The 27,124-nt window shown below is 46.0% G+C and overlaps 1 protein-coding gene across 3 annotated transcripts in view; it reads right to left on the bottom strand.

Annotated features, from left to right (window-relative positions):
• The window catches only part of MYH11 (myosin heavy chain 11), a 222,992-nt gene that overhangs the window by 39,061 nt on the left and 156,807 nt on the right, over positions 1–27,124 (bottom strand). For all 3 annotated transcript variants that reach the window (XM_069647117.1, XM_069647118.1, XM_069647119.1), the window contains 10 exons: positions 18,799–18,936; positions 17,960–18,083; positions 14,298–14,469; positions 10,468–10,680; positions 7,651–7,795; positions 7,118–7,324; positions 5,952–6,056; positions 5,702–5,854; positions 995–1,243; positions 420–632 (listed from right to left, as the gene is read on the bottom strand). In XM_069647117.1, coding sequence (XP_069503218.1) covers positions 420–632; positions 995–1,243; positions 5,702–5,854; positions 5,952–6,056; positions 7,118–7,324; positions 7,651–7,795; positions 10,468–10,680; positions 14,298–14,469; positions 17,960–18,083; positions 18,799–18,936 — 1,719 coding nt within the window. The remainder of the gene's footprint in view (positions 1–419; positions 633–994; positions 1,244–5,701; positions 5,855–5,951; positions 6,057–7,117; positions 7,325–7,650; positions 7,796–10,467; positions 10,681–14,297; positions 14,470–17,959; positions 18,084–18,798; positions 18,937–27,124) is intronic.

The raw sequence follows: 27,124 nt of genomic DNA, 5'->3' as shown, positions 1-27,124 counted from the left end.
GTCTATTTTTCCTAAGCCGCTATAATCAGGAAGCAGAACTACTCTACTTCAACATTTGTGGGATTGTACCAAAGAAATGTGGCCAGTTAGAACAGTTCTGAAATGCTACACAAAACATGCAGAAAGGCCCACAATGGCACCTCCTGGTAACAAAAGGTGCAGGCCATCCATGGCAGTTTTCAACACCTCCAGTTTACTCTCTAAATGCCATACAACAGTGCACAGCCACACCTGAGTACACTCAGGAAATGGCTTGCTGCCAAACAATACAGAAGGCATTGATGGCTCATCCCTGTGGCCTGCGCAGGTCTGCATGGATTTGCCCTAGAAAGACTACCATTCCTATCCCTTGTGTCTCAAATGTGGAACCACACTCCCCCTGATCATTAGAGGAATTTTGGATGCTGTGGGGAACTTACGTTCTTGCCGACGTCATCTTTGGAGCTGACTAGATCCTCCATCTCAGCTTTCAGCATTTTGTTGGCTCTTTCGAGTTCTTCCTTGGAGGCCATCGCCTCCTCGAGTGTCCTGGCCAGCGACAAGGCTTTTGTCTCCTTTTCTCTTGCTTCTGCCTCTGCCCTGTCCCGCTCGTCTGCGTACTTGGAAGAGATGGTTTTCTCCTCGGCAAGCATCTAGAAAAAAAAGACAAAGTGGTCTCATTTGGAGCCCAAGGAACACTTGCTTTTGCAACTATTAGGCCTTTCTCAGGACATGATTTCACCTTGCTTTTCACGCCACATCAAAGATCAAAATTGTTGAATTACAAAATACATTGCTTTAAAAAAGTCACCCTTATTAAACTTAAATTTGATCTTTCTTAAGATTATGGCAGGAATCTTCAAATTTGATGTTGCCCCTGGTGAAAATGTTAATTAATACTGCTAAATTTCCGTGACAGCTTGATGGACTTGTGTGCCAATTTGACTTTTGCATCCCCCCATTACCTGAATTTATTTTTAGATGCAATCGTAAACCCAAATATAAATTCTCCTACCTGATCAAATTTCTTCTGCTTTTTCTCCAGGTTGGAGACGAGTTGGCGCTGGTTTTCTAAGTCGACCACCAGATCGTCCAGCTCCTGCTGCAGCCTGTTCTTGGTCTTTTCCAGTTTGTCGTAAGCGGCAGCTTTTTCTTCAAATTGCTGAGTGATGCCCTCAATGTCCTTGTGGAGCTTCTTTTTGCCTTCTTCCAAGATTTCCAGCGAGCTGGTGTACTCCTGCAATTTCTTTTTGGAATCTGAGAGCTGAGAGTTACATTAATTCATTAGGTGAGATACTGTCGCTTCAGTTCCCTACATTATACACCACCTCCAAGCATATTACGCTCACAAACATCGCAGCATAATTTATGACTGACTGGCTTATGGCATAAACTGCAATTAGATGAAATATGCACACATGGCAGGACATTGGCAGGATGTAGTCATCTAAAGTGTCGTACAGTTGGATCAAAACTCAGACTGTCTAAGTTTCTTAATCACATGTGTGATATTTTATTTTGAGGTTGGAATGAGCACCACAACTTGTCTATGATGGAGGTTTATTCTTAAACTCTTTCATCTGATTAATTTACAATGATAGACAGCAACAGCAAGCTGGTCCCACGAAGCAGTTCAGATATAATATTGACATTATTTTAGGATGGTTGATTACTTAGTTGGTCCAAGGTCTGTAAATAAATCTGCATTTTCAGAAAAAAGTTTACTGTGGGATCTTAAGGGTTTTTAATCTTAAATGAGCTAAAGGTCGCCATTTTACAATTATGAAATTATTTCAGATGGTTCCTTTTGTGATGTTGCAGTAGGGGCGTTATTTTGTAGCTTTGAAATTTTGGGTAATTTTGATGTTGTTATGAATTTTACTTGATGTTTTAAAACGGTTGTTTGAAACTCTCCCGGAAAAATATTAAATCTACACATACAATTAATTTTATTCATACAATGAAACGACCTTCTAACATAATTTTACTACAAATGCCTGGACAAAAATAAAAAAAATAAAGCCAACCTTGGAACACGAATAAGGACCATTTTGGCCCCTCTGTGAATTTATGTGTGGTTTGCATGATGAAGTGCCAAAAATGCCTTTTATTTCTGACAAAATGGGGTTTCCGTGCATTTTGCACTTTGTAGTGTAACAAAGTGTAAATGTCTTGCCAAAGAGGTGTTAAGCCAGCCATAAAACCTTTATACCTAGTTTACATTAAGCATTAGCACCTGCAGCGGATGCGACTATAAGCCATTTGGTTCTCAGAAAGCCGTACGTAACACCCTGAGCAAGTCGGGGGCAGTTAAGGAGGGTTGTCATGCACCTACTGGCTAGTATTTCTGGCCCTTCCCCAAGGGGACGTACCTGCATGCCGGGAGGATAGCTCAGGGGAAACGTTATCCCTGGTCGAGCACTTAGAAGCTAGAGAAATCACCAATAATAATAATAATTTGCATTGATATGGTGCTACGAACCCTCTGGCATCTGAGCGCTCTTTATTCTTGCCCACAGTGCGTGGTACTCATTTATCAGCCTCAGACGGATGAAAGGCTGAGTTTGGCCCTGCCAGGATTCAAACCAGCGTTGGCAGACTCTGCATGGATGTCAAAGCGAGCATTCTACTCACTGTGCTATCTGGCCAGCTATTGGACCAGCATAATAATGTCATTGCAGGCATTTAGGACTACACTGTAGCCTTTGAATATCTTCCACGTTGATTTATTGTTGTCGGACTTGGTGATTCTAGGTCGAGAGTGATACATCTTATCTCTTCCACGAAAGACCAGACGAGCCCAATGGCCATATTTGCAACTGTTTCAAATCTATTTGAAATGTTCATCACAAAGGTCAAAAGGTGCAGAATTGTATAGAGTGCATCGTTTTATTTATTGCAACTCTTTTTGAGAATGTTCCCTTTTTGGTTTCAATTGATGCGATTGACGACTCCCCTTCTCCCCCCCGTATCCTGATTATGCCGCAGCATTCTTCGATCTTTGGCTTTGTATTGGTCTGGTTAGCATATTGTGTCACTCTTTACCAAGCAAGAGCTTGCTCTACTCTTCCACACTCCAAAGAACTTCCCAAATCCAATTTTACAAATCAAGACATCTTCTGAAACACAGATGTTGGAGGATTTATAAGATTCACCCTAAATGCAAGTGCAGGGTGGCCGAGAGGAAATGGTGTGCTTCATGTACATCCTCTGACAAACTGGCCTGCCGCCTGCTCCAAAGGCAATACCAGCTCTCTGTCCTAACCAAGAAGAGAGCTCTATCCAGGCCCGCGTCTCTGTGGCATCTAACAACTCAGCAGAACTCTTTAAAATCTGCAAGGAACTGGCCAAGCCTGCCGCAGTCTCTACCTCTACTGTTCCTTCCCAGGCCCTCTGCACGGCACTGGCTTCTCACTTCATCTCTAAAACTCAGGACATTCTGTCCTCACTCTCCTCCTATCCCCTCCCTCCCCCTACTCCCTGCTCTTCCTCTGGCCCTTCTGCAGCCACCTCACCTCCCTCCTTCTCTGCCTTTCCCCAGTTCTCCGCAGATGAGGTTTCTAGACAAGTCCGATCTATGAAAGTGTGTCAAAACAGGATCACCCCTGTTCCTCCAAAACTATCATGGACCACATCGACTCCCTGGCTCCTGCCCTGGCTGATTTCTGCAATCACTCCTTCGCCACCAGAGTTTTCCCATCCGCATGAGGCACTCCCTTGTGCACCCTCTTCTTAAGAAACCCTCTGCCAACCCCTCCTGCCCGGCCAACTATCACCCAATCTCCATCACTCCGTTCCTGGGCAAGCTCCTGGAGAAACTGGCCATCTCCCAGCTTAAACTCCACACTGAATCTGTTGGTTGTCTTCATGACCATCAGTCTGGCTTCAGAGCTGCCAGAAGCATGGAAACTGCTCTTCTGAACATCCATGAAGACATGCTCTCCAACCTTGACGTTAACACCCCTTGCGTCCTCATCCTGCTTGATCTCTCTTCTGCCTTTGACACTGTCAACCATGCCATCCAGCTCAACCGTCTCCGTGATAACCTGGGTATCACTGGTCAGGCTCTAGCGTGGCTGACTTCTTTCCTCTCTGACCGACCCTCCCAGGTCCAACTGGTGTCCTTCCTCTCCGCTATCTTTTTCTCTACCTGTGGTGTCCCCCAGGGCTCTAACCTCTCTCCCTGGCTGTTCAACCAATAACTGGCACTCCTTGCCCACCGCATCGCCACTCTCTGCCCCAACTTTCAGTGCTATGCGGATGACACCCAGCTAATTTTCAGGCTACCCTCGTCCTCCTCCTCTCCTTCCCTTCTTCTCTGACTGTCTGTCTGCTATCCAGGAGTGGTGTGCCGCCAATGACCTCTGCCTTAATGCCAGTAAGACTGAGATTCTCCTCATCGGCACACCCGCTCCCTCCTTTCCTGTAGCTCACTGCCCGGCCTCTCTTGGCCCTCTTCCTGATCCCACCTGTAAGGCTAAAAAGCTCGGGGTCATCTTCGACTCCACACTCTCCTTCTCCCCTGACATCTCTGACCGCTCTAAGAAATCACACTACCAGCTGCACATCCTCAGAGGTATTCTTGCTTTCCTCTCCTTCCCCCAGAAGCTCACTGTCTCCAGAGCTCTGGTTCTCTCCAGGCTGGACTATTGCAACAGCCTCTTTCTAAATCTGCCTGCTTCTACTCTCCGCCCTCTGCAACTTATCCAGAACAGGACTGCGAGACTTGTCCTTGGCCTCAAGCCCAGGGATCGTATCTTTCCAAGACTGAAATCCCTGCACTGGCTCCCAGTCGCTGCGAGGATTAAATTCAAAACCCTCTGCATCGTCCACAAGGCCTTCTGGGGCCTGGGGCCTGGGGCCTCAATACCTTCAACTCTCTCTTCCTAAATATCTTCCTTCTCAAGCTCTCCACGCATCCGCCTCCAACTCCTTCAGGGTCAGTCGCTTCTCCAAGCAACAAGTTGGTGGTATATCTTCTTCTTTGGCTGGTGCTTCCCTCTGGAACATGCTCCCTGCGTCCCTTAAACTTGAGGAGAACCATCTCCGGTTCCGGAAGCACCTCAAAACCTTTCTCTTTGCTTCTGCTTTTTCTCCTCCTCTGCTCTGCTGACCTCCTGGCTTTAACCGGAACTCCACTGGCTACCTGGACACCCTCTGATCTCGGGCCCAGGTCCCTCCCCCACCAGTGTCACACACCTGCACTGCCCACCTGGCAACCCCTGCACTTGGGGACTGTTTCTGTATCCCTACAGTCCCCCTACCGGCCCTTGACACCTGATGTCTGCACTTACCCATGCACTTGCCACTTGCTGGCCGTTACTTACTTGTTTTATCTATTCTTAATTGTTTTATCTATTCCCATGTACTGCACTGTCCCTGCCCCTTCCCACGCACTTGCGCGATCTGAATGTCACCCGGCCTAGTAGGATTGTTGTCTGTCCTCCATTTGTTCCCCTCCCTTGCCTCGTCGCGCCTTGAAACACTTGTGTATAGGCGCGTTATAAATGCCATATCATATCATATCATTATCATTCCTGAATATACCATGTTACGTTTGCCTATGTTATCAAACTAAATATTTCATAGTTCACCAGGTTCTCTTGTGAAGAACACATTTGAACAATTGTTCATCCCCTTGCTCGATTGTATTACATTTTGGGTTAAGCAATTTTAGAAAGTCCAATTATACATAACACCTCAGCGGAAATGAACTTTGTACCTGGATATTTAATGTGGAAATGTGCCTCTCCAGGTTCTGCTTGGCTTCCGCTTCCTCATCAAGCTGGTCTTGTAGGCTGTTTTTCTCATCTTCCAGCTGCCGCAACTTGGTGGCGATGTTCAACTTTTGCCTGGTCTCTTCCTGGAGCAACTCCTAAAAAGGTGCAGATGGGACAAAGTGTTCTCATTTTCTTATTCAGTCGTTGGCAGAAGAGCTATCAGTTGGTGGGGAAATGCAGTGAATAGTCTACCTGGGTATCCTGCAGCTGGGATCCCAAGCTGGAGACATCCTTTGAAAGTTTGATTGCCTTGCTTTCTGATTCGTTGAGGAGTCCGGTGACCGATTCAACCTCCACCTGGACCGAAGGCAAAGAACATATGTGATCTCATTAGGGTCCGATGAAACTCAAAATGAATGCCAAAGCGACCCTATAATATTTACTCACATATTGACATATACATTAGCTATAGCTACAAGCATCCACATCCTAAGTTTAGAAAAATGTACCTGTTTGTATTCATCAATTGAAGCTCTGGCAAGCTAGGAGATCCAATACACATGCTTCTGAAGCCAGTTGGCTCAGATAATCATATGCAATGAATGCATGGGATTCCTGCCAGTTTGCCCACGAAATGCAGGGTGTAGCCACAAGGTGTTGTTCTGAATAATAGAAACTGTTGCTGGTAACAATTTAAATCCTCAAAAGTCAAACTGATGACCAGGGAGGCTTGAGAATATGCATGTGCATTGCTCAGAATGAGAACTAAGCCCATCTCTTTTGACTGTGCAAGGCACGGTCGAGCACTTACATCCCAAACCTACAGTACATTCTCGCATTATAAAAAGTATCTGGAATATTATCTAGCCTCATGCAATCACACCAGCAGTGTGCACTTTATCACATGCAACTTGTTTTACATTATCATTCTGTTTTCACTGACACAGGTGCCCGCTGTCTTCCAAAGGGATCATTCAATTATTGTTAAGGGTGACGTGTAAATTTGGTTTAGTGCTCCCAATGTCCCCTGATATGACATGGCATCCGTGTTGGTGTGGAAGAAGAGTAGGTGGTATCCTGCACTCTTAAGGGAGAGAGCAGGATGAGATAGATTTCTTACTTTTCAGTGCCTGTGTTTCCCGGATCCCCCCCCCCAAACCCTCTTCCATATCCCTTCCATGCCCAGCTCCCAATCGAATGACCCTCCGTGCCGCCTCCCCTGCCATGTACCCAATCTATGTCCCCTTTCCTTCCCGTCCCTGTTGCTCTCCCCATATCGCCTTTAGAAGTACAGGATCACCACCGGGCTAACTCGTGAACGTTGGGTCGGAATGCCCAACACATCAGTATTCATGTGCTATGTTTACACGGCTCTATACTTAGGAAGTGAAACTGTAACAGAATCATCTGCCTCTTACCTGTAGCTTGTGCGTCTTCTCTGTCAGTTCGTTGCGGACACGCTCGCCATCGGTGTACTTGGTCTGGAGCTCCTGCAGTTGGACCTCCAGCTTCTTCTTTTTGTTCTCTACCTCTTGCTTTGATTGACTGAGGGACCGGACCTCGGTGGTGAGGTCAGCATTCTCTTTTTCCATGGCCTGCTTGCCTTTTTCTAAGTTCACCCGAACCTTAACATACAAAAGATAAATCGGTATAGTATGGAACAGACTGCGTGCACCATGAACCAACATTAGCAAGCATTTCGTCTGTTCACTGTTCAGTACCAAAGCACAGTACTCTTAACAACCAACGAAGAGTGGACTAAGACGAGAGTCGCCATAGAGGGTATTAGAGAAGGTAGGTCAGCGAGAAGGTCAGAAACCCAGCTCAGGGACAAGGAGGACAGAATCAATAGGAGTTGGTCGAATCAAGAGAACGGGGAGAACTGGAGAGTGACGCAAAGACATAAAAACAATGTGGTCTTCTGAAATGGGTTTGACATGTAGACCGTTACCCGTTTGACTTGCTCTAGTTGCTCGGACAGCTCCTCCACAGCCTGAGTATGCTTCTGTCTCATCTCCTGGACCTGAGCCTCATGGGCCCGGGTCTCATCATCTAGCGCCCTCTTCAGCACGGTGACTTCTTGTTCTCTCTTGGTCCTGAAATGAAAATGGCACCCAATTGGACCTACAGTAGTAAAACCTTGCCCACAGATTGCAGTCGGAAACGATAATTTGGTCAATAAGGCATTCCGTAAACAATCATTCTCCCTTAGGGGAAGGTTCAGCTGGTGCTTTGCGCCAGTTTCTCCCTCATAAACCATCCTCCGCACGCCAGCACGAGGATATCCATTGGTTCTATTTGGTTAAATAGCATCCATCCAATGGATGGAAGTTAAGTCTAAACCATAAGTAAATGGAATCAATTTAACGTGTGCTACTTATGATATGAGTGAAGTGACATTAGTGTGAAGATAGGGACGCAGAAGACGACTGCCAGGTCCCATCATTAACCTTTTACAATATTTGCTGTACATACAGTAGATGCTTATTTATTCCCTGGACCTGTCTTTTCAGACTGCAACGACTTCTCTCTGCCAGTGGCCGCATTGCTTATGTTTCCACATAACCCATCCTAGAAGACAGTTCAACACATGCTGTGTCCTTTTGCTAAACAAAAACGTCCTTATGTCAACGCTGAGACAACTTGGCCCATTAAATAGAAAAGAGCACCAGCTCCTTTTCATGATAGTAGTTCTTCCTTTCTGGGGAGTAGAACCTGGCAGTGATGGGTGACATGAGGTAATCCCCTCAGGAAAGGGAGCATGGACAATTCTCCACTCAGTGGTTCCTTCAGTTGCTCCAGGAGAGTGCAGGTCAGGAATGGTTGTGACGGGCGGGGTGGAGGGTGCGCGCTGCTGTCCTCCACTTGTCCTCCTCCTCCTCAAATAGAGGTATGTCATATTTTGGGTTATGTTCCCCTTACCACTGTTGGTTCTGTTTTGGTGTTTATTAGTGTAGGGCTAGCAGTTGAGAGACAGGCATTGGGCACACTCCTGTGCGAATGCCGCCCAGACTACCCAGGGAGCTGAGCGAAAGTCTCTGCTGGTGAGTGATTTCTTGCCAATTGGGCTCAGCTCCGCCCAACATTGCATGAAAGACAGTACACTACCATTGGATGACGACCTTTACAGCAAATCATTATGGCTTTGCTTAATAAGTAGTGTGAGTTCTTGTCTTTTCTAAGGGGTATGGGTCGAAGTGGATGCGAACCATGATGAAAAAAACATATTTTAGAACATATTTAGAAATGTTGCATCTTGGGAGTCTTTGCATAACCCCAGAGGGAATGTATGACTTTGCCCTGGCAGTGACACTCCCTGGGAGGAGCGGCCTGCCTGTAGTTAGTGGAACTTCCTCTACATTCTTAGCAATAAACTCTGAGGCAGAAACCAGAGCCTTGCTGAGGCCAAAACCTCAGTGACGTCCTGCGGCCTCATAGTAAATTGTGTGGTTATGGTAAAAATAAAAGTGGTATTTAGGAATAGCCCCGTTTTACTACACATCACAATTAGGCGTTTCGAAACACATATCGAATACAGGACCAGGTTTTAAATGGCGGTACCACTGTACCACAGTCTGTTCGGCGGTATTACCATAGGTTATATTGGCAAACTCATAATGAGCCGCTTGAGCACATGCCGTCATAATACAGCTCATTAACAGATCATCTGAGTAATGTATGTAATCAACCCATGATAATCAATCCCAAATATCTGCTGTCAGATGTCACTGTATTGCTCTAGGCTCCCCAGACTGCTGTAGTAAGCCCGGTAATTAGCGGTAACTCGATAGAGGATCCAGGGTCAGCAAGGCTGGAGTAGCCCTCAGAGTGCACAGCCAGTGAGACTCCGCTTACCATTTCTGCCGCCCGATATCCTGGTATTACTGGGATATTGCTGGCGGCGGAGGAACGGTAACTTCCTATTCCCATGCAGTCCATGGGACGCCATGGGATGGGAACCACTGACGCACCAGCACCGTTGATAATGCTGCCCGTGCTTCAGTGAATTATCTGCCGGTAGGGGCCTGACCTATCGCCAGGTCAGGCCTGCCGGTAGTTCACTGCCCCTACCAGCAGACTCGGTCGGAGTATGCTGGTCCGGAAAAGGTGCCGGTACACGTTGTTACCGGCACCTTATTGCCGGACCGGCATACTCCTAATGATCCCCTAAATTACTGAAATGTCTCTCTCCTATTTTCTCTTCTCCCTTCTCTCCTCCAGACTAGACAACCCTATCCCCATCTACTCTTTAGAAAACGTTGAGGCCGTTGCTTGATGGCTTCCAAGAGACATCTACGGCACTGTTGCCAATGGGGATCAGGGGAGGGTTCCCAATATATGACTTTACATCTGACTGCACAGAAGGCACGCTTCCACCTCTCTACCTACGGTTGGCTCTTTTACCCATGTCCCAAAATATATGCAAATATTTTCCACTGAAATATATTCCATGTAAATTATTTTTCCTAATTATTGTATGTATCCTGAAAACATGAGTAGATTTTACAAACTGGTAAGTTCAAGTGTCCGGTCCTATTTCTGACCTCGCTCTTTTTTGAGTTTTCTTAAAGTTCACCTCAATTTTTACAAACCCTGCTCCTCACACACAAGCTAGCGCCTAACCCCAGGAGTAGCAACTCAATTTCAGACCTTGGTGCCAGCGCCTTCCCTTCAGGCCCCCTGTGCAATGCTAGTGATGAAGGCGTTGGAAAGAGGGGAGCGCACCCGGGATCCGGGCAACCTTGTAACACACGTCCATGACTTTTACCTGAGCTCTTGCTGCGTTGCCGTGCTGTCCAGAGTGTCCTCGAGTTCTGTTTTCAGGGCCTCCAGCTCTTCTCCGAGGTCCCGCTTGAGCTTCTCGGCCTTGTTTCGTGCGGATCGCTCCGACTCCAGGTCCTCCTGGAGATCAGAGATATGGCCTTCCAATTCGCGGATTTTCTTGAGGGCGTTGTTTTTCTGCGCGAGTTCATCTTCAAGCCTGCAAAAAGAGGAAATGGCGTCTCATTCAAAAGTAAAACGCCATTCTAGTGGAGTCAGTGGAGTAAGAGGCACCATCAACTAAAGTGAGAATTTGAAGTGCTTTTCGGATTCCACCAGTTCACATTGATTGTTTGCACATGCTCTAGGGGGTGCTGTGCATTCCGGGTTTTAGTCAACTTTTGTCAGCCTTATGCCAAGACTCCTGAATGCCAATCCACGACCATATACCGAACCATGTGTTTGTGACAGAATGAGGAGGCAGCTGTTTCGAATGACAGAGATCTGATGACTTTCGCACTAATTCTGCTTTATTGGACTGACTCCCACAGTCAGATACTTGGAAGGCATCCGTGGGTGCTAAGAAAATGGTAACATCCACTTTTACATAGCAACATTTTCAAATGTGTGGCTATTTATTATATGATATGATATGGCATTTATAACGCGCCTCTACACAAGTGTTTCAAGGCGCGACGAGGCAAGGGAGGGGGAACAGAGGTAAGACAGAGACAGCGATCTTACTAGGCCCAGTGACATTGAGATCGCGCAAGTGCAGGGGAGGGGGAACTAATAATCCAGGATGGCGAAAAGCGGCCATGATTGATATGATATAGGTAATTTATAACGCGCCTGTACACAAGTGTTTCTATGCGCGACAAGACTATGGAGGGAAGACAGAGGGAGGACAAGACAAACAATCTTGCTAGGCCTTGTGGCATTGAGATCGTGCAAGTACGAGAACGAGAAGAGCAAGGGGAAGGGGAAGGGAGGGGGAAAAAAGGGCAGCAATGCTCTGAGTAAGTGCAGCGAGGGCAGCGAGCTTCTGGGTAGTGCAGGGAGAACAAGGGACTGTAGCGTTACAGTTACAGCCCCTAAGTGCGTGGTAGGCCCAGAGGCAGTGCAAGGTTGACTGATCAAGAAAGAGCTTGGTACCCAGTGAGACTCTGAGGGTAGCCAAGCAACCAGTCAGTACAGCAGACAGCTAGGTCAGGGCGGTCAGCAGGGGAGGGAGAGAGAGAAAGCAGAGGAGAAGAGGAAGGTTTTGAGCTGCTTCCGGAACGTCAGGTGAGAGATTAAGGCCCTCTCATACATAAAAGATTAAGGCTCTTTCATAAATGAAAAGCTAAGATCGAAGGCCACAAAGCACGGCACGGCAGGGAGCACACATACATCATTGTACATTATGTACACATAATGCATGCTGCATTATTTTATTGAACTAAGGGTTATTCTGCTTACCAGGTGCAGACATACAAGCTCTGGCACTAGGCCATGTCTACTGCTCTTACACACAGTTCTTCACATGTACAAGGTCCTGGGCTCTTCTGGATTCCTGTGTAAATGTGGTGGCCACCCTCGTCCTTAGCACTTAAGGGGTTATTTGCATGCTAAATGCTGTGTGCCAGAAGTCCAACATATAGCGCCAAACCGCGGTTAGGTTGTACAGAGGATGAAGAGTGGAGAGGGTGGGGCAATAGGAGGCGAGCCGGAGTAGCAAACAAAAGGCATCACCATGTTATGCTGGTGGATTCTTCTGTACCCCCACTTGAGGGTCTCTTCATGCCCACCCCCCAGTTATCCCTTCTATAGAATGCAGTGCTCATGTGCTTTTCGGGGCTTTGAGCCCAGGGCTGGCCCGTTAGGAGATTGATACTTAATCTGTTGTATGCGTCTGCCTCTATTGCTCCTTGACCCTCCCACTCTACATTTCACCCTCAGTGCTTATTTTATTTATTTATTTGCATTTGTATAGCGCACTTACAGCCCAGGGGCATCGAGGCGCTGTTACATGAGATTTTTAAGAAATTTTGATTAAGTGGATGCAGGGACCTAATTGTTCTCTTGGGTACAAGTGCATAGAAAATAGTTGACTTCAAACATGACAGGTAGGTGACTTCATACTCTACAAGCAAACAGATTAACATATGCACCGAGTAGGGAGGTATGCACCAAGGAGTGTCACATACATTCTGGAGGGACTTAATGACTGAGGATATACATAGAGTTGGGACTTTTACACTGAGGCGTTACATATACCGAAGAGGGGTATACTTAATCACCAGTGAGAGACTTATACACTGTTATGGGAAATAAGCACTGACAGAGGACATATTATGCACTGACAGAGGACATATTCACAGAGCAGGAACATCAAGCACACAACTATGCATCTCTTCAAGCTCAGCAATTTGAGACTACAGGTTGGTGCCAAATGATTGGCTCGGCTCGAGTTCCTTTGTGAAAGTAGAGCTCAACGGGAGTCGAGTCAAGAATCGGTGAAATTAAGGTGACACTGCCCCCCAGTGACAGTTAAAAGATTGCATGCAGTCATGTTCTTCCACAGCGTACTTTGTTAATCTCTCGTCAGGAATTCTATGTTGGTGCAAAACGAATAGGAGCAGGGAGGCAGGACATCAGGTATGGGTTTGTGTTGTGCGGGCAAGCAGCAGGATGGTGGGTATTAGATGTTTCTGTAGGGCTTACGGAGGCAGCATGACATGGTGGGTCTTGTGTTTGTGGGTGGCAAGGCAGACAGCAAGGTATGCATCTTTTGCCAGCTCGGCTCGCGTGTAGCTCCTTGCGCCAAGCTCCATGGCTCGACTCTGGCTCGGCTCTACCCATACATTCTTTGGAACCCCCAGCTCGTAAAGGCAACCAGTATAACATAGGTCGTGCCTTTTCACTCAAACTTAAAATGTGTTCACGTTCAAGGGTTTCGCTATTCTGTGTGTAGGTTTCACTTCTGAAACTTCACAAATATCTACCAATCCATTTATGGAACCTGGACAACAACCTTTCAACCAATTAGACTTATTTGGGCTGTGCAGTAGTTTTGCACAATGCATAAATGAAAGTTTGCTTAGGTATGTGTGTGCTGACATTTTCACTGCATCTACGCACACGCAAACACTGACGGGTTCGGGAGAGGATGAAAGATTACCCGTGTAGTTTAGTTCAAAATGTTACAAACTGAGCTTGCTGGGATGGCGTCCTTTGCCCGCCAACGCTCCACACAGTTGCTTAGACAGGGTTAGTTTTAGGCAAGGCAATGCTGGCTGCCAATGACATCAGCAGCAGGGGGCACCAGTTTATCCAAAGCAGAAGTAAAGTGGTCCCTTTGACACAGTTGTGGGTGAGGAAATAGGCAATTGGACTATATAGATGCCAAAAATCATTCCACTGCCCTGGGCCCTGTATTGCCAGAGGCTCGGGACGGCCCCATCCACACCCATCTTCAATGTTCTAATAGTCCTGGTTTTAGTGAACAACATTCGAAGGCAAACACACCTAAAACTGTGCCCTGCTGAGGGATTGCAATGGTTCGTTTTGTGTAGGGTGTTCACGTTTAACGTCTTGAAAAGGGAACCACCTGTGCAATAAAACCAGATTCTAGAAATTCATATTAAAAATATCCAATTTACAAACCGTAAGGCTGCAGCAATAACGCGCACAGTTACTGGTTGTGAGTGGAGTGAAACCCAACGACGATAGCTATCAAAAAGTGTCCTGAATAACCCAGCCCACTTCTAACACAAGCCAAGCAGAGGAGTAAGCTTGAGTTGCACTTTGGGCCATTATCCATGGGCGAGGCTTAGTGATGGGGTTGCGTGGTACCTGGTGAGCGCGGCCTGTAGCTCCTCCTCCTTCTTGGCCAGCTGCATCTTGAGTTCGGCGATCTGGGCCTGCAGGTCTGCGATCTGCTCATGGAGGTCGCTGGAGTCCCCTTCCAGCTTCCGCTTTATCTTCTCAAGCTCTTGTCGGCTCTTTTCTTCTTTCTTCAGCCGCACTAAGAGGAACAATTGCCTTTAGAAGACGGCAAATGGCAACAAAAAACAACTGTGCGTTGCACATGGCCTGGAGAAGGACCCCAGGCTGCCCCGGAAGCTTAAAATATAAAATACACACTAGTCCAGCAAAGGATTATCTTACAAAGACTGATTACCGCTTCTTTCCTGAAAGACAGGAGGACTATGGCACAGACATTTAGGGAAAAATCATACCACCTGGTTCATAAATCCTGATTGTTAAATACAAGTTATTTGAAGCTCTACACCACTTAAATTGTCTTTTTGCAGATGCCCTGTCCCACAACACACAGATGCTCTCCGCCAACTCTCAGCGCCATCAGCATTCCGCTTGAAATCAGTCGAACACATTAGGTAAGCCCAATGCCATGCTTTCTCCGAAGACCAACCCATTCTTTTTTTCATTACTTGACATCTGTTGTGTGTGGTCAACTGCTGTTTACATGTTTGCTTTCTTGGACACCACCACTCACCTAACCTTTATCATCTGATTCTCAAACAAGTAGCTTAACTGGCGCTTACATGTGTCTTCAATAACACTCTGCAGAGACCCTTTACTATTAGAACCGATACCCAACCTCGCACCACTCTACCTTTGAATTATGCTATGCTCTTAGTTTTTTATGTTGTGCCAAATAACAACCAAAGTAGTTTCGGGGAACCTAGTCTTGTTGGAGTGTTTGCCCACTTTGGCCCTACAAGTGGCCCAATACGCCCCTGTGGAAGGAAAAAGAATTGGGGTAAAAATAAGAGGACGGCAAAAGAGGGGATAAAAGCCAAAGACAAATTCATTTATTTATTTTGGATTTGTAAAGCGCACTAACAGCCCATAGGCATCGAGGCGCTGTTGCATGAAAGTGTTTTAGTTACACGAAGAAAGCTTGGCTCAGAGTTACAGTGAGCGTGTAGCCTAACAATGAGAATTTAGTAGGATACATACATAGGTGGTTACAAGAAGAAAGCTTGGCTCAGAGTTACAGTGAGCGTGTAACCTAACAGAGAATTTAGTAGGATACATACATAGGTGGTTACAGGAAGAAAGCTTGGCTCAGAGTTACAGTAAGCATGTAGCCTAACAGAGAGAATTTAGTAGGATACATACATAGGTGGTTACAAGAAGAAAGCTTGGCTCAGAGTTACAGTGAGCGTGTAACCTAACAGAGAATTTAGTAGGATACATACATAGGTGGTTACAGGAAGAAAGCTTGGCTCAGAGTTACAGTGAGCGTGTAGCCTAACAGAGAGAATTTAGTAGGATACATACATAGATGGTCACAAGAAGAAAGCTTGGCTCAGAGTTACAGTGAGCGTGTAGCCTAACAGAGAGAATTTAGTAGGATGTAGATGGTCACAAGAAGAAAGCTTGGCTAAGAGTTACAGTGAGCAAGTAGCATAACAGAGAGAATTTAGTAGGATACATACATAGGTGGTTACAAGAAGAAAGCTTGGCTCATCAGAGTTACAGTGAGCATGTAGCCTAACAGAGATAATTTAGTAGGATACATACATAGGTGGTTATAAGAAGAAAGCTAGCTCAGAGTTACAGTGAGCGTGTAACCTGACAGAGAGAATTTAGTAGGATACATACATAGGTGGTTACAAGAAGAAAGCTTGGCTCAGAGTTACAGTGAGCATGTAGCCTAACAGAGATAATTTAGTAGGATACAAACATAGGTGGTTACAAGAAGAAAGCTTGGCTAAGAGTTACAGTGAGCAAGTAGCATAACAGAGAGAATTTAGTAGGATACATACATAGGTGGCATTCATGAAAAGGCGGTAGAGGGGAAGCAGGGGAAAACGGTTTTGTGGTAGCCCGGGTTCATGTCAGCCCAGTTAAGTGGACCATATGGAGTTTGTGGTGCAGAAAAGATTGCTATATTTTAATGTGTATGGATTACAGGAAGTATCCACTTAGTCACAGCGGCCTCTCCTTGACCTTCCCACTGCACACTGACCATCGCACCGCCCGCCAGCCAATCATCACGTTGACAGACGCCACGCGGCATGAAGCAAGTTGTCCTCTCCTAAGATATCACTGTGCGGCACACACTTACCACACATGTCTTAGTCAATAGATTCGACTCGCGGTTTCTCTAATATGACTTGCACCACAAATTAGCGAAATCAGCCTTGTTCTTTGACCCCACTGACTCTTCCCACCACCCCCTCCCGAAACTCCCACACTTCCCTTGCATGGTCCAAAGTGCAGAAGAGGCCTACAAATGTCAGAAGCTGCTTTAGGAAAGCTCCAGTAGCATAATATTACACCACATATCGCCACACTTGGCACACCGCTCTACATACGTATCTTCACATTTGTTATGTGTACCCACTCGCCCCCTTGTCTGGATTTACGTCTCCACACTGCACATTTTTACACTTGTGACATAACCATACCCCCCATTAACATACCAACATTGCCACATTTATAAAATGTCCATGTGCTCTCTATGCTCGTCTCATCTTAGAATGCCTCAACTCTGCTCACTCCCCCCCCATCTCCACACACTCTCAAGCCTTCATGTATATAATGAGCATGGCTCTGCAACATCTCTATAACATCTACTCTCCACATCAAAGCAATCACCCGATCCTAGAATGTGATCGCTCAGCACTCTACACACACCTTTACGCATCTCAGGTAAGTGCCCTCATGCCGTGCCTCTGAGTGCCACAACCTCAAAGGTGGCTCATCTATGCCTGAAACATACCTTCTGACACTGCATATTTGTACATGAAGCATATTGCTAAGCTGTCCCCAAGCCCACCTAGATATGGCCACAACACGTCTGCGGTGGCTTCATGCCTGCATTGGCATCCGCTCTACACCTGCCACATCCTTGCACTCACCAAAGTTCCACAGTAGCCAAATCTCTGCAGTCACATCTTCGAGTGCCGCAACTATGCACTCGTCACATTTTTATACTTGCCACTCGCCACTCATGGGCCGCATTCCAAGTTTGGTGGTATCCCGCCAGTTTTACCACCAAACGGAATAACCGTTTCTGCTACTTGGTCTGCCGGAATTACCAGCTGATTCCAAGTGGATAAATGCCCATTCAATAGGACTCCATGGGGGATTTTGCCAGTATTACCGACAACGGTATTATTGTGCCGGCAGTTGTAGTTGGTAGTCCGGTAAAAGTGCCGGTAAACGTTATTACTGGCACGTTCACTGTGTACCGTCCAACTCATAATGAGGCTCTTTTTATTGCACTTAAGACAGTTTCCTTTAGTTTATGACTTTCTCTGCCATGCTTTCTGATGGACAGTTCTCTGCTGCCATTTTGCTAGCCGACACCTCAGTCACACCTTTTAAATGGTCTAGTCCTTTGTACAGCAACTAAAGGCTTCATAAACTGGATCTAGAACATGGCGCGCGTGGCTCCAATGCACCCAATGCAGTGTTCCTTTGACCACCTCATATCGAGCTTCTTACAATACTTTCAGGAGATACATGGGGGCAGGTACCTTCCAGTTCTGAAATCATGGATTCATGCTTGTTTTTCAGTTTTGTTAGGTTCTTGGCTTTCTCTTCCTCTTCTGTAAGATTCGTCGTGAGGTCGCTCACTCTGTCTTCAAGGAGTTTCCTTTCCTGTTTAAAAAAATGTGATGTTACTTGACAGTGGCCCCGAGTACACTTCACGCCCAAAAACTGTTTAATCCTCAAGTTGCGCTGGCTAAAGGCCTGCTGTGATCGTTGGCAAACCACAGGTGACGCTCTCCACTCAGACTTGGGTTGGCTGTCAGGAAAAGCCAAGCCTAGATAGAGACTAACTCATGGCGGTCTCTGCAAAATGACGTGGATATACGAGGAAGAGTGGGAGTGCCAAGGGCGAGTATGCTCGTCCATTTTGCATAGACTTGCATAATAGCATGGCACTTAAGGGGTTGGTACAACGTCCTTTCATCACCTGCAATTGCAACGCCAGGCATTTCCAAGTGTATATTATAACGAAAACGTTCATCGAATTTTTTAGGGGAGGGGTGGGAAAGGACAGATAAGGGGTTGGTGGGGTAGGGAATAGGTAAAGATGGGTGTGGGTGAAGGGTTGGTGGGGGGTAACCTCCCCCACCAAAAAAAATGTTGATGAACGTTTTCGTTAGAAAGTACACGTTCTAATGCCTGGCGTTGTAATTGCAGGAGATGAAAGAATATGGAACCAAGGGAATCCTTGAATCCTGCACCACCCAGAGAAGCTAATCTGAGGAGAAAGAGACTTGCGTATCCATGACCAGCCCTGAACATGCGAAATATGAACACACCTGCAGACGAAGAGCTCCCCAGTGGAAATAGCAACAGCACGCACCTTTGCCAGCTTGTTGTTCTGATCATCCATTATTAGAATGTCATCTTCCATCTTCTTTATCTTCGCTTCCGCAGTCACCTTCTCCAGCTGCAATTTCTGCCTCGCAGCCTCTTCTTCTTCAAGCTGCTCCTCGAGATCCTTTTAAAAATGGAAACACCTTTTTAGCATGAAAGTGTGGGAAGCTATTTATTTATTTATTTATTTATATTGCGCTGAAGCCCACAGGCATCAGGGCGCAGACATTTAGACAAAAGATAACATACTGTTAAATGAGACAACTGGCTGCTATTTACTTGTCCTGTGGATCTCCTTTGCTTTATTTAAACATAGCTGTCTTCGGCGCTTTCCTGAATGCTAGGAAGTGGCACTCGACCAGCCAGGTCAACAGACAAATTTGAATGGGCAGAGCTGGTGTCTGGTCTGAGTGGGGTGGCCAGAGAGCCAGGACACAAAATAGGTTTTTTCCTGGGGTTCCTAGGAACGTGAGGGTTAGCGGGTGGGAACAGGACTGCCCCCCCCAAATTATATATACATATTATTTTGTCAAGCTGTATACGTGCGTGTGTATATTGATATATATTATATGATATGATATGTTATTTATAAAACGCTTAATACCCAGAGGTTTTGTAAGCGCGGCCCTAAGGATAGAACCTGTGTTGCTCCATGTCGTCGTGCTTCCAAGGCGAGCACGTTGCCGCTGGGCTATCCTCCTCTTGTTTTGTTATAAAGTGTATAATACACCTTCTGACAAAACAAGGTTACCTTTTGGAGGCACATAGACAGACCTCTCCTGAGGGCACTGAAGATGGTATTGATTCCTGCTCCCTGCGTTGAGACTAGATTCATGTGTAACTGACAAAAGTAGTTACACTCTTTCCTTCATGCGCCAACTTAAGTAAAGAAAAAACTCCACTCAATTGGAATATAGAGATAGACTTCTGTATTAAATAGAACGAGTGCCCTTTGTGATGACACGTGTTTCAACGGACTACGCCGTCTTTTTCAAATCAGGGCCAATGTAATAACTTGCTAATTTGGAACATTGCTTTTCAGCATAACAAAAATTTTCACGGGATCAATCCCAGCCTCTCCAGTCTCAAAACCCAAGCTCTGTACATTCGGTGGTCAGTCAAAATCTCGAAAAAATAATCTCGAATAACAATAAGGTCGAAAAAAAATTATATATTTATTTTGGGGTCCGGGATTTAAAAAAAAATGGCAAAAAAATAAAAAAGGGGGGTTGGGGGAGGAACCCCCCCCCCCATTTTGAATAAAAAACGTCATAAAAAAAATTCAACTTTTTTTTTTTGGCCTTTTTTTTCGAGATTTCTTTTTTCGAGATTTATTTATTCGAGATTTTGACCATAAACCTGTACATTCTGCCTCTTTCTATAACTATCACAATCACCAGTTGGGTTGCAGGCCACTGCCCGCACATACTTATCTGGCTGTGAGAGGCAAAGGCAACAGTGAGACAGAAGGAGCCAGCGTATCCCTTATGATGCAGCTATGTTTCATTAAGCCTTGAGAAAGCACCAACCGGGTGCGAAGCAGGTGTCGGCAGAGAAGGATGATACACAACTAAAGAGGACTATACATTTGGTGTAACATCTATGTATTGTTACTGCAATAGTATCATCTTTGGGCAGGTTTGCCAGGTCTTAGTTGCAGGAAGTAAAATCTTATATTTTCTTCTTCCTACGCAACTATCTCTTCGGAATGCCTTTTCCTGTCTATCAAAGAAGACAGGACCGAGCTTTGGCTTGTATTTGTATTTGTATTTATTTGTAAAGCGCAACCCAGCCCTGAGGCATCTGGGCGCTAATCTTACAAGTTATAAGTTACACAAACAGGTAGATACAGGAATCACATAAGTAGGATCCAGTTACAAGTTACACAATCGGGAGGATACAGGAATCACAAGAGTAAGGAATCATAGGTTACATCAATGTGCATGTATATACAGTCATATATATAGCATAAATTACAAAGGAATTTACAGAATAATGCAGATGAACAGGAGAGGCAGACAGAAGTGATGTATGTACATCAAAATGTGATACTAACAAAGTAATGAGGTCTTATGCCTGTCAGTGGGCCTGAGGAGTGGGATGGCTGTAGTCTTGCTCGAGGAGCCAGTTTTTAGTCTTGGTGTTCCTCTCTTATCGATATAGGGAGTGCATTCCATTTCTTAGCTGCAAGGACTAGGAAACTAACCCCCCAATCCCGTTGTTGGTTAAATCGTGTGATGGAGATGCAATGCAACTGAGCAGATCTTGTAGGTCGTGCTGATGTATGGCGTGTGAGGGTATTTGCCAGATAAATGGGCACTTGGTTGTGGAGGCACTTATGGGTAAGAGAGAGTGATTTCAGATCTATTCTTTTGCTTGCTTTGCCATTCCTGTGTCTAACAGACGTCCCCAGAATATGTATTCTCTACACGTGCGGTTGTTGATTCATGACCTCTATAGTGGGGCGCACTACATTACACCAACCTTTCAAATCTCCTGAAGCTTACAAAACAAGGAAATTCAATTGCGCTACATGCATAGATCAAGCACTGCATGCTGCGAGGCCTCTGTATTCAAATTCCCATTGAATATGATTTACGCTCGGTTTATGACTAGACTTAGTGACTAGACTAGACTTAGTGACTAGACTAGACTTAGTGCATCTTTCTGATGGCAACAATAAGTGGCCAAGGAAGTCGGAGAACAATAGCGCGTCTGCAGGTCAGACTCTTACGGGCTCATGCTAATCCATCTGCACGCAGAGCAGACATGGATCAATGATCCATGGCATGCATGACCTGTAATCCATAAATCAGATGAGTTTCTGGCCCCGTTAGCGCACACAGTAGAATTAAGCAATTGGGGCTGCCATTATTGCAATGGTGGCTGCCATCCTGCGATTGATTATGGTTTTTGTGGGGCACAAGAAAAACAGGCCCAACTCATCAGAATAATCCCATTCTCAACTTAATATGCAGTCTAAACCTAATTCCCACCCAATATTTATGCTTCGCTTCTGTGGTACTGGCTCGGCAGGCGAAGAACGATGGTCTGGAGGGTTGCCCAGAGCAATGCCAGAGGTTAAGATTCATTCTAAACCTTCCAGCCATCACCTCTTTGTTTTTGCTTTGTCACCCCGAGTGGGAAGAGTATGCCCAGACATGGGTCCCGTGCGTGCTGGGCCTAGAGTCCGAAGCTACTCCTCACTGATGCGGCCCAACAAGGCCGAAACATGTCTGGGGATGCTTGTGATCTCGTGCAGAAGGGATGTGGTCTAGCAGTTCGGGCAGGACTGCCCCTTTTTGGGGAGGTACCAAGCCTGATCTGCATATGGTCTTTTCCCTTCTGTAATGACTTGGCAGGCAAAGAACGATGGTCTGGAGGGTTGCCCAGAGCAATGCCAGAGGTTAAGATTCATTCTAAACCTTCCAGCCATCACCTCTTTGTTTTTGCTTTGTCACTTCTGTTGATGGCCCCCCATAAATATTTGCACAGACAGGACAGCATCGCTGACCACCTAATTAAAATTTGCATTCTGAAACATTCCCCGTTATCACTCCCAGAGGGACCACTGCCGATCTTTATTGGTCTTTTGTCAATGTTAAAATTACCTGTTAAGTGAAACCTTCACATCAAAAGGCATCTTGGCACTAAACTCCCGCAATGCCTATTAGGCAAAACATAAATAACACCACGTAAGCCTGCCACTTCTTAGGCGTTCTTCAATAAACATGATACCATCACGCATGGTAGGGTCACGGATAGAAAATGCTCCGACGTCCCAGCGTGATAGACTGAAACCCGGGAACGCGCACCGAACTGGGGTTGTAAGGCCGCAAACCATTAGAAAGTTGGTTTTGTGCAAATGTTTTGCTTAGAAGTTTAGGCCGAGGCTGGCAAATACTGCTGGTCGCAGGGTGCAATAAGCAGAGTATCATCATGTTTGCCACTTGGGGGCCCTTCCTCATAAGTTCACGAGTGTTGGGCGCACATGCGATACATAGATATTCACTAGAAACCTGGACGGGATCCACATAGTGGACTTCCAACCATGTGGGTGCTCCGTGATGCTGGCAGACTTTGGCAGGAACCCAGTCAGTGCTGTTATTCCCCCTGAACTGGACCTGCAATATGGCAGGTCAGGGCCGGGGGAAGGGGGGTGATGAGAAACCTTCATGGAGTGCATCCTTTGAGAAGAAGGCATGCTCTCCTGGATAAGATGTTCACTGATTTAGTTGGCGAAAGGTTTTGTTAGTGGGCAAAAATGCATGCACGAAAGCTCCGAAAGGCGCATGCAGTCTGGTCTTTCAAAATGATATGATATGTTATTTATAACACGCTTAATACCCAGAGGTTTCTAAGCCGGGCCCGGGGATCGAAACTGTGTTGCTCCGTGTCCTCTTGTTTCCAAGGCGAGCATGTTGCCCCTGAGCTATCCTCCCGAGACAATAACAATCTGTGACCTCCCCCCTTGTATCATCTCTTAGCATGTGCAAGTGGGACAGGTTGTCACTAAATCTGGATCTTAATGTCTATTGCAAGATTTTAAAACACGTGCAGATATCCACCGCTCGCCAAAGTGGGGGAGCGGAGGAGAGAGAGGACATGCTCCCAAGGTCTTAGACTCATCAAGGCTTTCGCCCCTCATTTTGCACTCTTTGAAGTTTGAAAAGCTCACATTTTGAGAGCCCAGATAAAATGGATTGCAATAATCCAGCTAAATTGAACAAATTACACCCGCAGCGGTCATTGTTGGACCTCAAGCTTCCTAGAAGGAGGGAAGAGAAATTAACATTAAACCAAGAACCCCAGAAGATTCAGGCAGGAACTGACACTGGGATCCAGAGGGTAAAGGAACCCTTCCATTGGCTTCTTCATACCGCAACAACATCAAAAGTCCTCAGATGCTGCCCAGAGAAGCCAGGCGGCACTGCCCTTATGCAAGGTATAAACTGTTTCCCAAATAAGAATAAGACCATGACCCTCAAAGACCTTTTAAACATGAGATGGAATCAAATTCGTAGAATGGCCATATTTGGTCCACAAGGTTTGGGGTTCAAGATACTAAAGAGAGGGCAGAGGGATGTGCAAATAATGAAAGCCCACTCCAGACCCCCTCGAGAAAGGTGAAGTCTATCAGAGGTGTTCTCCCTCACTCTCTAGCCAGACTACCAATCCGGAGGGGTGCTGCTGACCTCCTTGTCTGTTACCAAGTCCTCATCATGTCATTGCGCCGTTTCATTGATTTCAAACATTTCTGAAGACCTGATTCAGGAAAGGCTTTTCAGGGCGTCTGTTCAATATTCAGAAAAGGATTTTCGGGGGGTGCTATTGAAATTCAATGCTAATTTTAATTGCATATAAAAATGACAGAGCCTAGCAGTTTTGCACGAAACACATTTTGGAATCCTAGCCCGCTGATTGTTTAAGTTTCTAAAAAGTCTGCATGCCAAGTAGTTTCACAAGTGGGCATTAATTTCAAAAGTGTTGAACTGGGAGTAGCTAAACAATTAAAATATGAGTATTTTTAGTCAATCCAGAATGAAGAAGTATGCAAAGTAACGCTTGAGAATATAAGAGAAACAAGATGAGTGGAAAGGGCTTTGGGCAGGACCTGGAACAATGACTCGCTGGCCCAGCTCTGCCAAACCTTAATCTGTTGGCATCAGAAACGGATCAACTGTATCTAGGGGATTCTAACAATAATTAGACAAGTAGTACTCATTGTTATCATTAGGCTGCACGTCTTCAGGGACGGCATGCATTCCAGCGGCAGAGGCAGGTTTTGGTGCCAGAGGTGGCAAAGGGCTTTTCAATGGGCAATGGTCAATACCATTTCACTACTTTGCGGGCCACCGACTGGGGAGGCGCATCAAGATCTGAAAGTTGTCCACTGCCCTCCCTCTCCGCTCCTAGCTCTGCCACTGATCCCTGTGTTTCTGTCCCTACGTCCTAGGGCCTGCAATGGGAGATTCCCGGGGGATCAGCCAGCCCAAACTACTTTCGCCTCGGATGTTAAAAATAGTTTGATCGACTACATGCCAGTGAATACTGAGGCCTGGAAACATCTGCAAGACTTTAGTGTACTGGTAAAACCTGAGAGTGGCCATAACCCCGTTACTTGTAGCTTTCCCACTCTACTTGGCAGGAAGGAGCGGAGGGTGGCCCCGATTGAGATCAAGGGCAGAGAAAGGCCAGTTATTAAATGGTGCCCAGTTGCACTGGGGCCTAAGATACTCGCCTTTTATGCCAGCATCCTTCCTTCAACCGAGGTTTTCCTTCTTAGTGAAGTTTAGGATGTTGGTCTCATGTTACCTATGTATGAAGTTTTGATCAAAATAGTGGGTCATTTTTTGAGCAAGCCCCAGTCTGTTGTCAGGGCAAAAGCTGTGGGCAAGAACCCATGGCTCGAATGCTGACTGCTGTGCCGCAAAGAAGGCCATGATTGATCACACTAAGGGAGAGCAAGGCGGTTGAAGCAAGGCCCTGTCTATGGCTCGGGCATCTTATAGCAATTGGTTAAAGCCAAAGAAAAAAGACTTCTGGTCGGTTATGGGGTGATCTCCTCCAGGCTTCCATGAATGGCGATTCTAGGGGATTCTGGATTTGTGTTGGGGCCGTCAAAAGCGGGGACCAAAATCTAATTCTGGATGGCATTCCAGAAGCCGTATGGTTGGCCCATTTTTAATACCTTTTTAAGGATACTAACTTACCTCCATCTACACTTGATGATTCCACTTTGGGAAGCACTGGAATGGGAGTATCTCCTGCTCTGTTGTTATCTATAGAGGACATCAAGGCTGCCCTTATGTCGCAGAAAGCAGGGAAGGCTCCTGGGGCTGATGTGGTCCCTGCTGGCTGCTATAGACATGAGGTTGATATTTGGTCCCCCTATTTGTTAACATTTCTCAATGTCTCACTGTCTGCAAATGTTGTCCCCGACTCATGGACCCAGGCTATACTTGTCCCCATTTTCAAGAAGGGTGATAGGGGATCTCCCTCTAATTACAGACCCATCTCTCTTCTTGATGCAGGGGGACACTGTTCGCGAAGGCGGTTTCAGTCCATTTGGATGCATGGATCCTTGAACTGGGGGCTCTGCGCCATTTGCATGCTGGGTTCCAACGTAACGCCAGCACCATTGACCAAGTTAGGAGGTTACACCTGGTGCTCGAAACATTTGTCAGCTTAAGGAATATGAATGTCTACACAACTTTTATTGATTTAAAGACTGCCTTTGACAGCGTGCCCAGGGCAAGATTGTGGGAAGTATTGAAGAACCTGGGCATATCTTCTGGCATATTAGGAGCAATCCAATCTCTTTACACCAACAACGAGGCAGAAATAAGATATGGTTTGCGTGGCCAAACAACAGGGAAAATAAAAATGGATGGGGGCGCTAGGCAAGGCTGTGCCCTTGCCCCCAGTTTGTTCTCCCTGTTTATCAATGGGGGCATTGACCTGCTGCTTGCTGAATCAATGACACAACGTTACTAGCCAATGAGAGAATTCCAATTCTCTTATTTGCTGACGATGCCGTGCTGTTGTCTCTTACTCCCCAGGGTCTCTGCAAGCAATTGTTTATCTTTGGACATTTCTGCAAAGACAATGGCCTTACAATAAATGTGTAGAAAACCCATTCAATGGTATTCTCTAAATGTGGGGCCAAGAGTAAACCTTGCCTTCATATTAGTCTCACAGATGGCCCTACTGAACAGGTAACCCAGTATGATTACCTGGGGGTAAGATTGATGGCCAATTGCTCATGGAGTGATCAGACAAACAGGGCGGTACTCAAGTTGGTAAGGCACAGCGGGGCAGTGTTGCGATTCTCTTATGACCACGGGGTCAGCCCCTTGAGTGTCACACTGCAAATCTATAAGAGTCAGGCTAGACAGGCAGCTTTGTATGGGGCCCAACTTTGGGGCATGTGCAATATTAGCGCGTTACAGACAGAGGAACATACATTTTTTGTTAACCATATTAGGTCTGTCTGTGAGAGCACCAGTTTATTCAGAATTGTACTTGCAGAATATTGGTTTCATTTGTAAGATGCGGCCTGTGTTTTTGCGGATACGATCGTGGACAAATTGCAATTTGTATAGGTATAGAAGCGCTGTAAAAGATGTTTTATCACAGGCCGGAAGCGCAAACTTATTGTGTAGTTCGGCCATAAAGAAGGAGCTCTCCGCCTTGGGATTGGGGAATTATTGGCTCCAACCGGAGTTAATTCCCACCAACGCAAAATTTCAGATAAAAAAGATCCCTGGGAGAAGCCGGGAGGCTGCAATGTTCACAAAAAAAGCAAACTC

The sequence above is a fragment of the Ambystoma mexicanum genome, chromosome 2q, assembly GCF_040938575.1.
Source record: "Ambystoma mexicanum isolate Mex_15411 chromosome 2q, UKY_AmexF1_1, whole genome shotgun sequence".
Taxonomy (NCBI): domain Eukaryota; kingdom Metazoa; phylum Chordata; class Amphibia; order Caudata; family Ambystomatidae; genus Ambystoma; species Ambystoma mexicanum.
The sequence above is the reverse complement of the archived record's forward strand: the minus strand, read 5'-3'. Positions and strand labels throughout refer to the sequence as shown.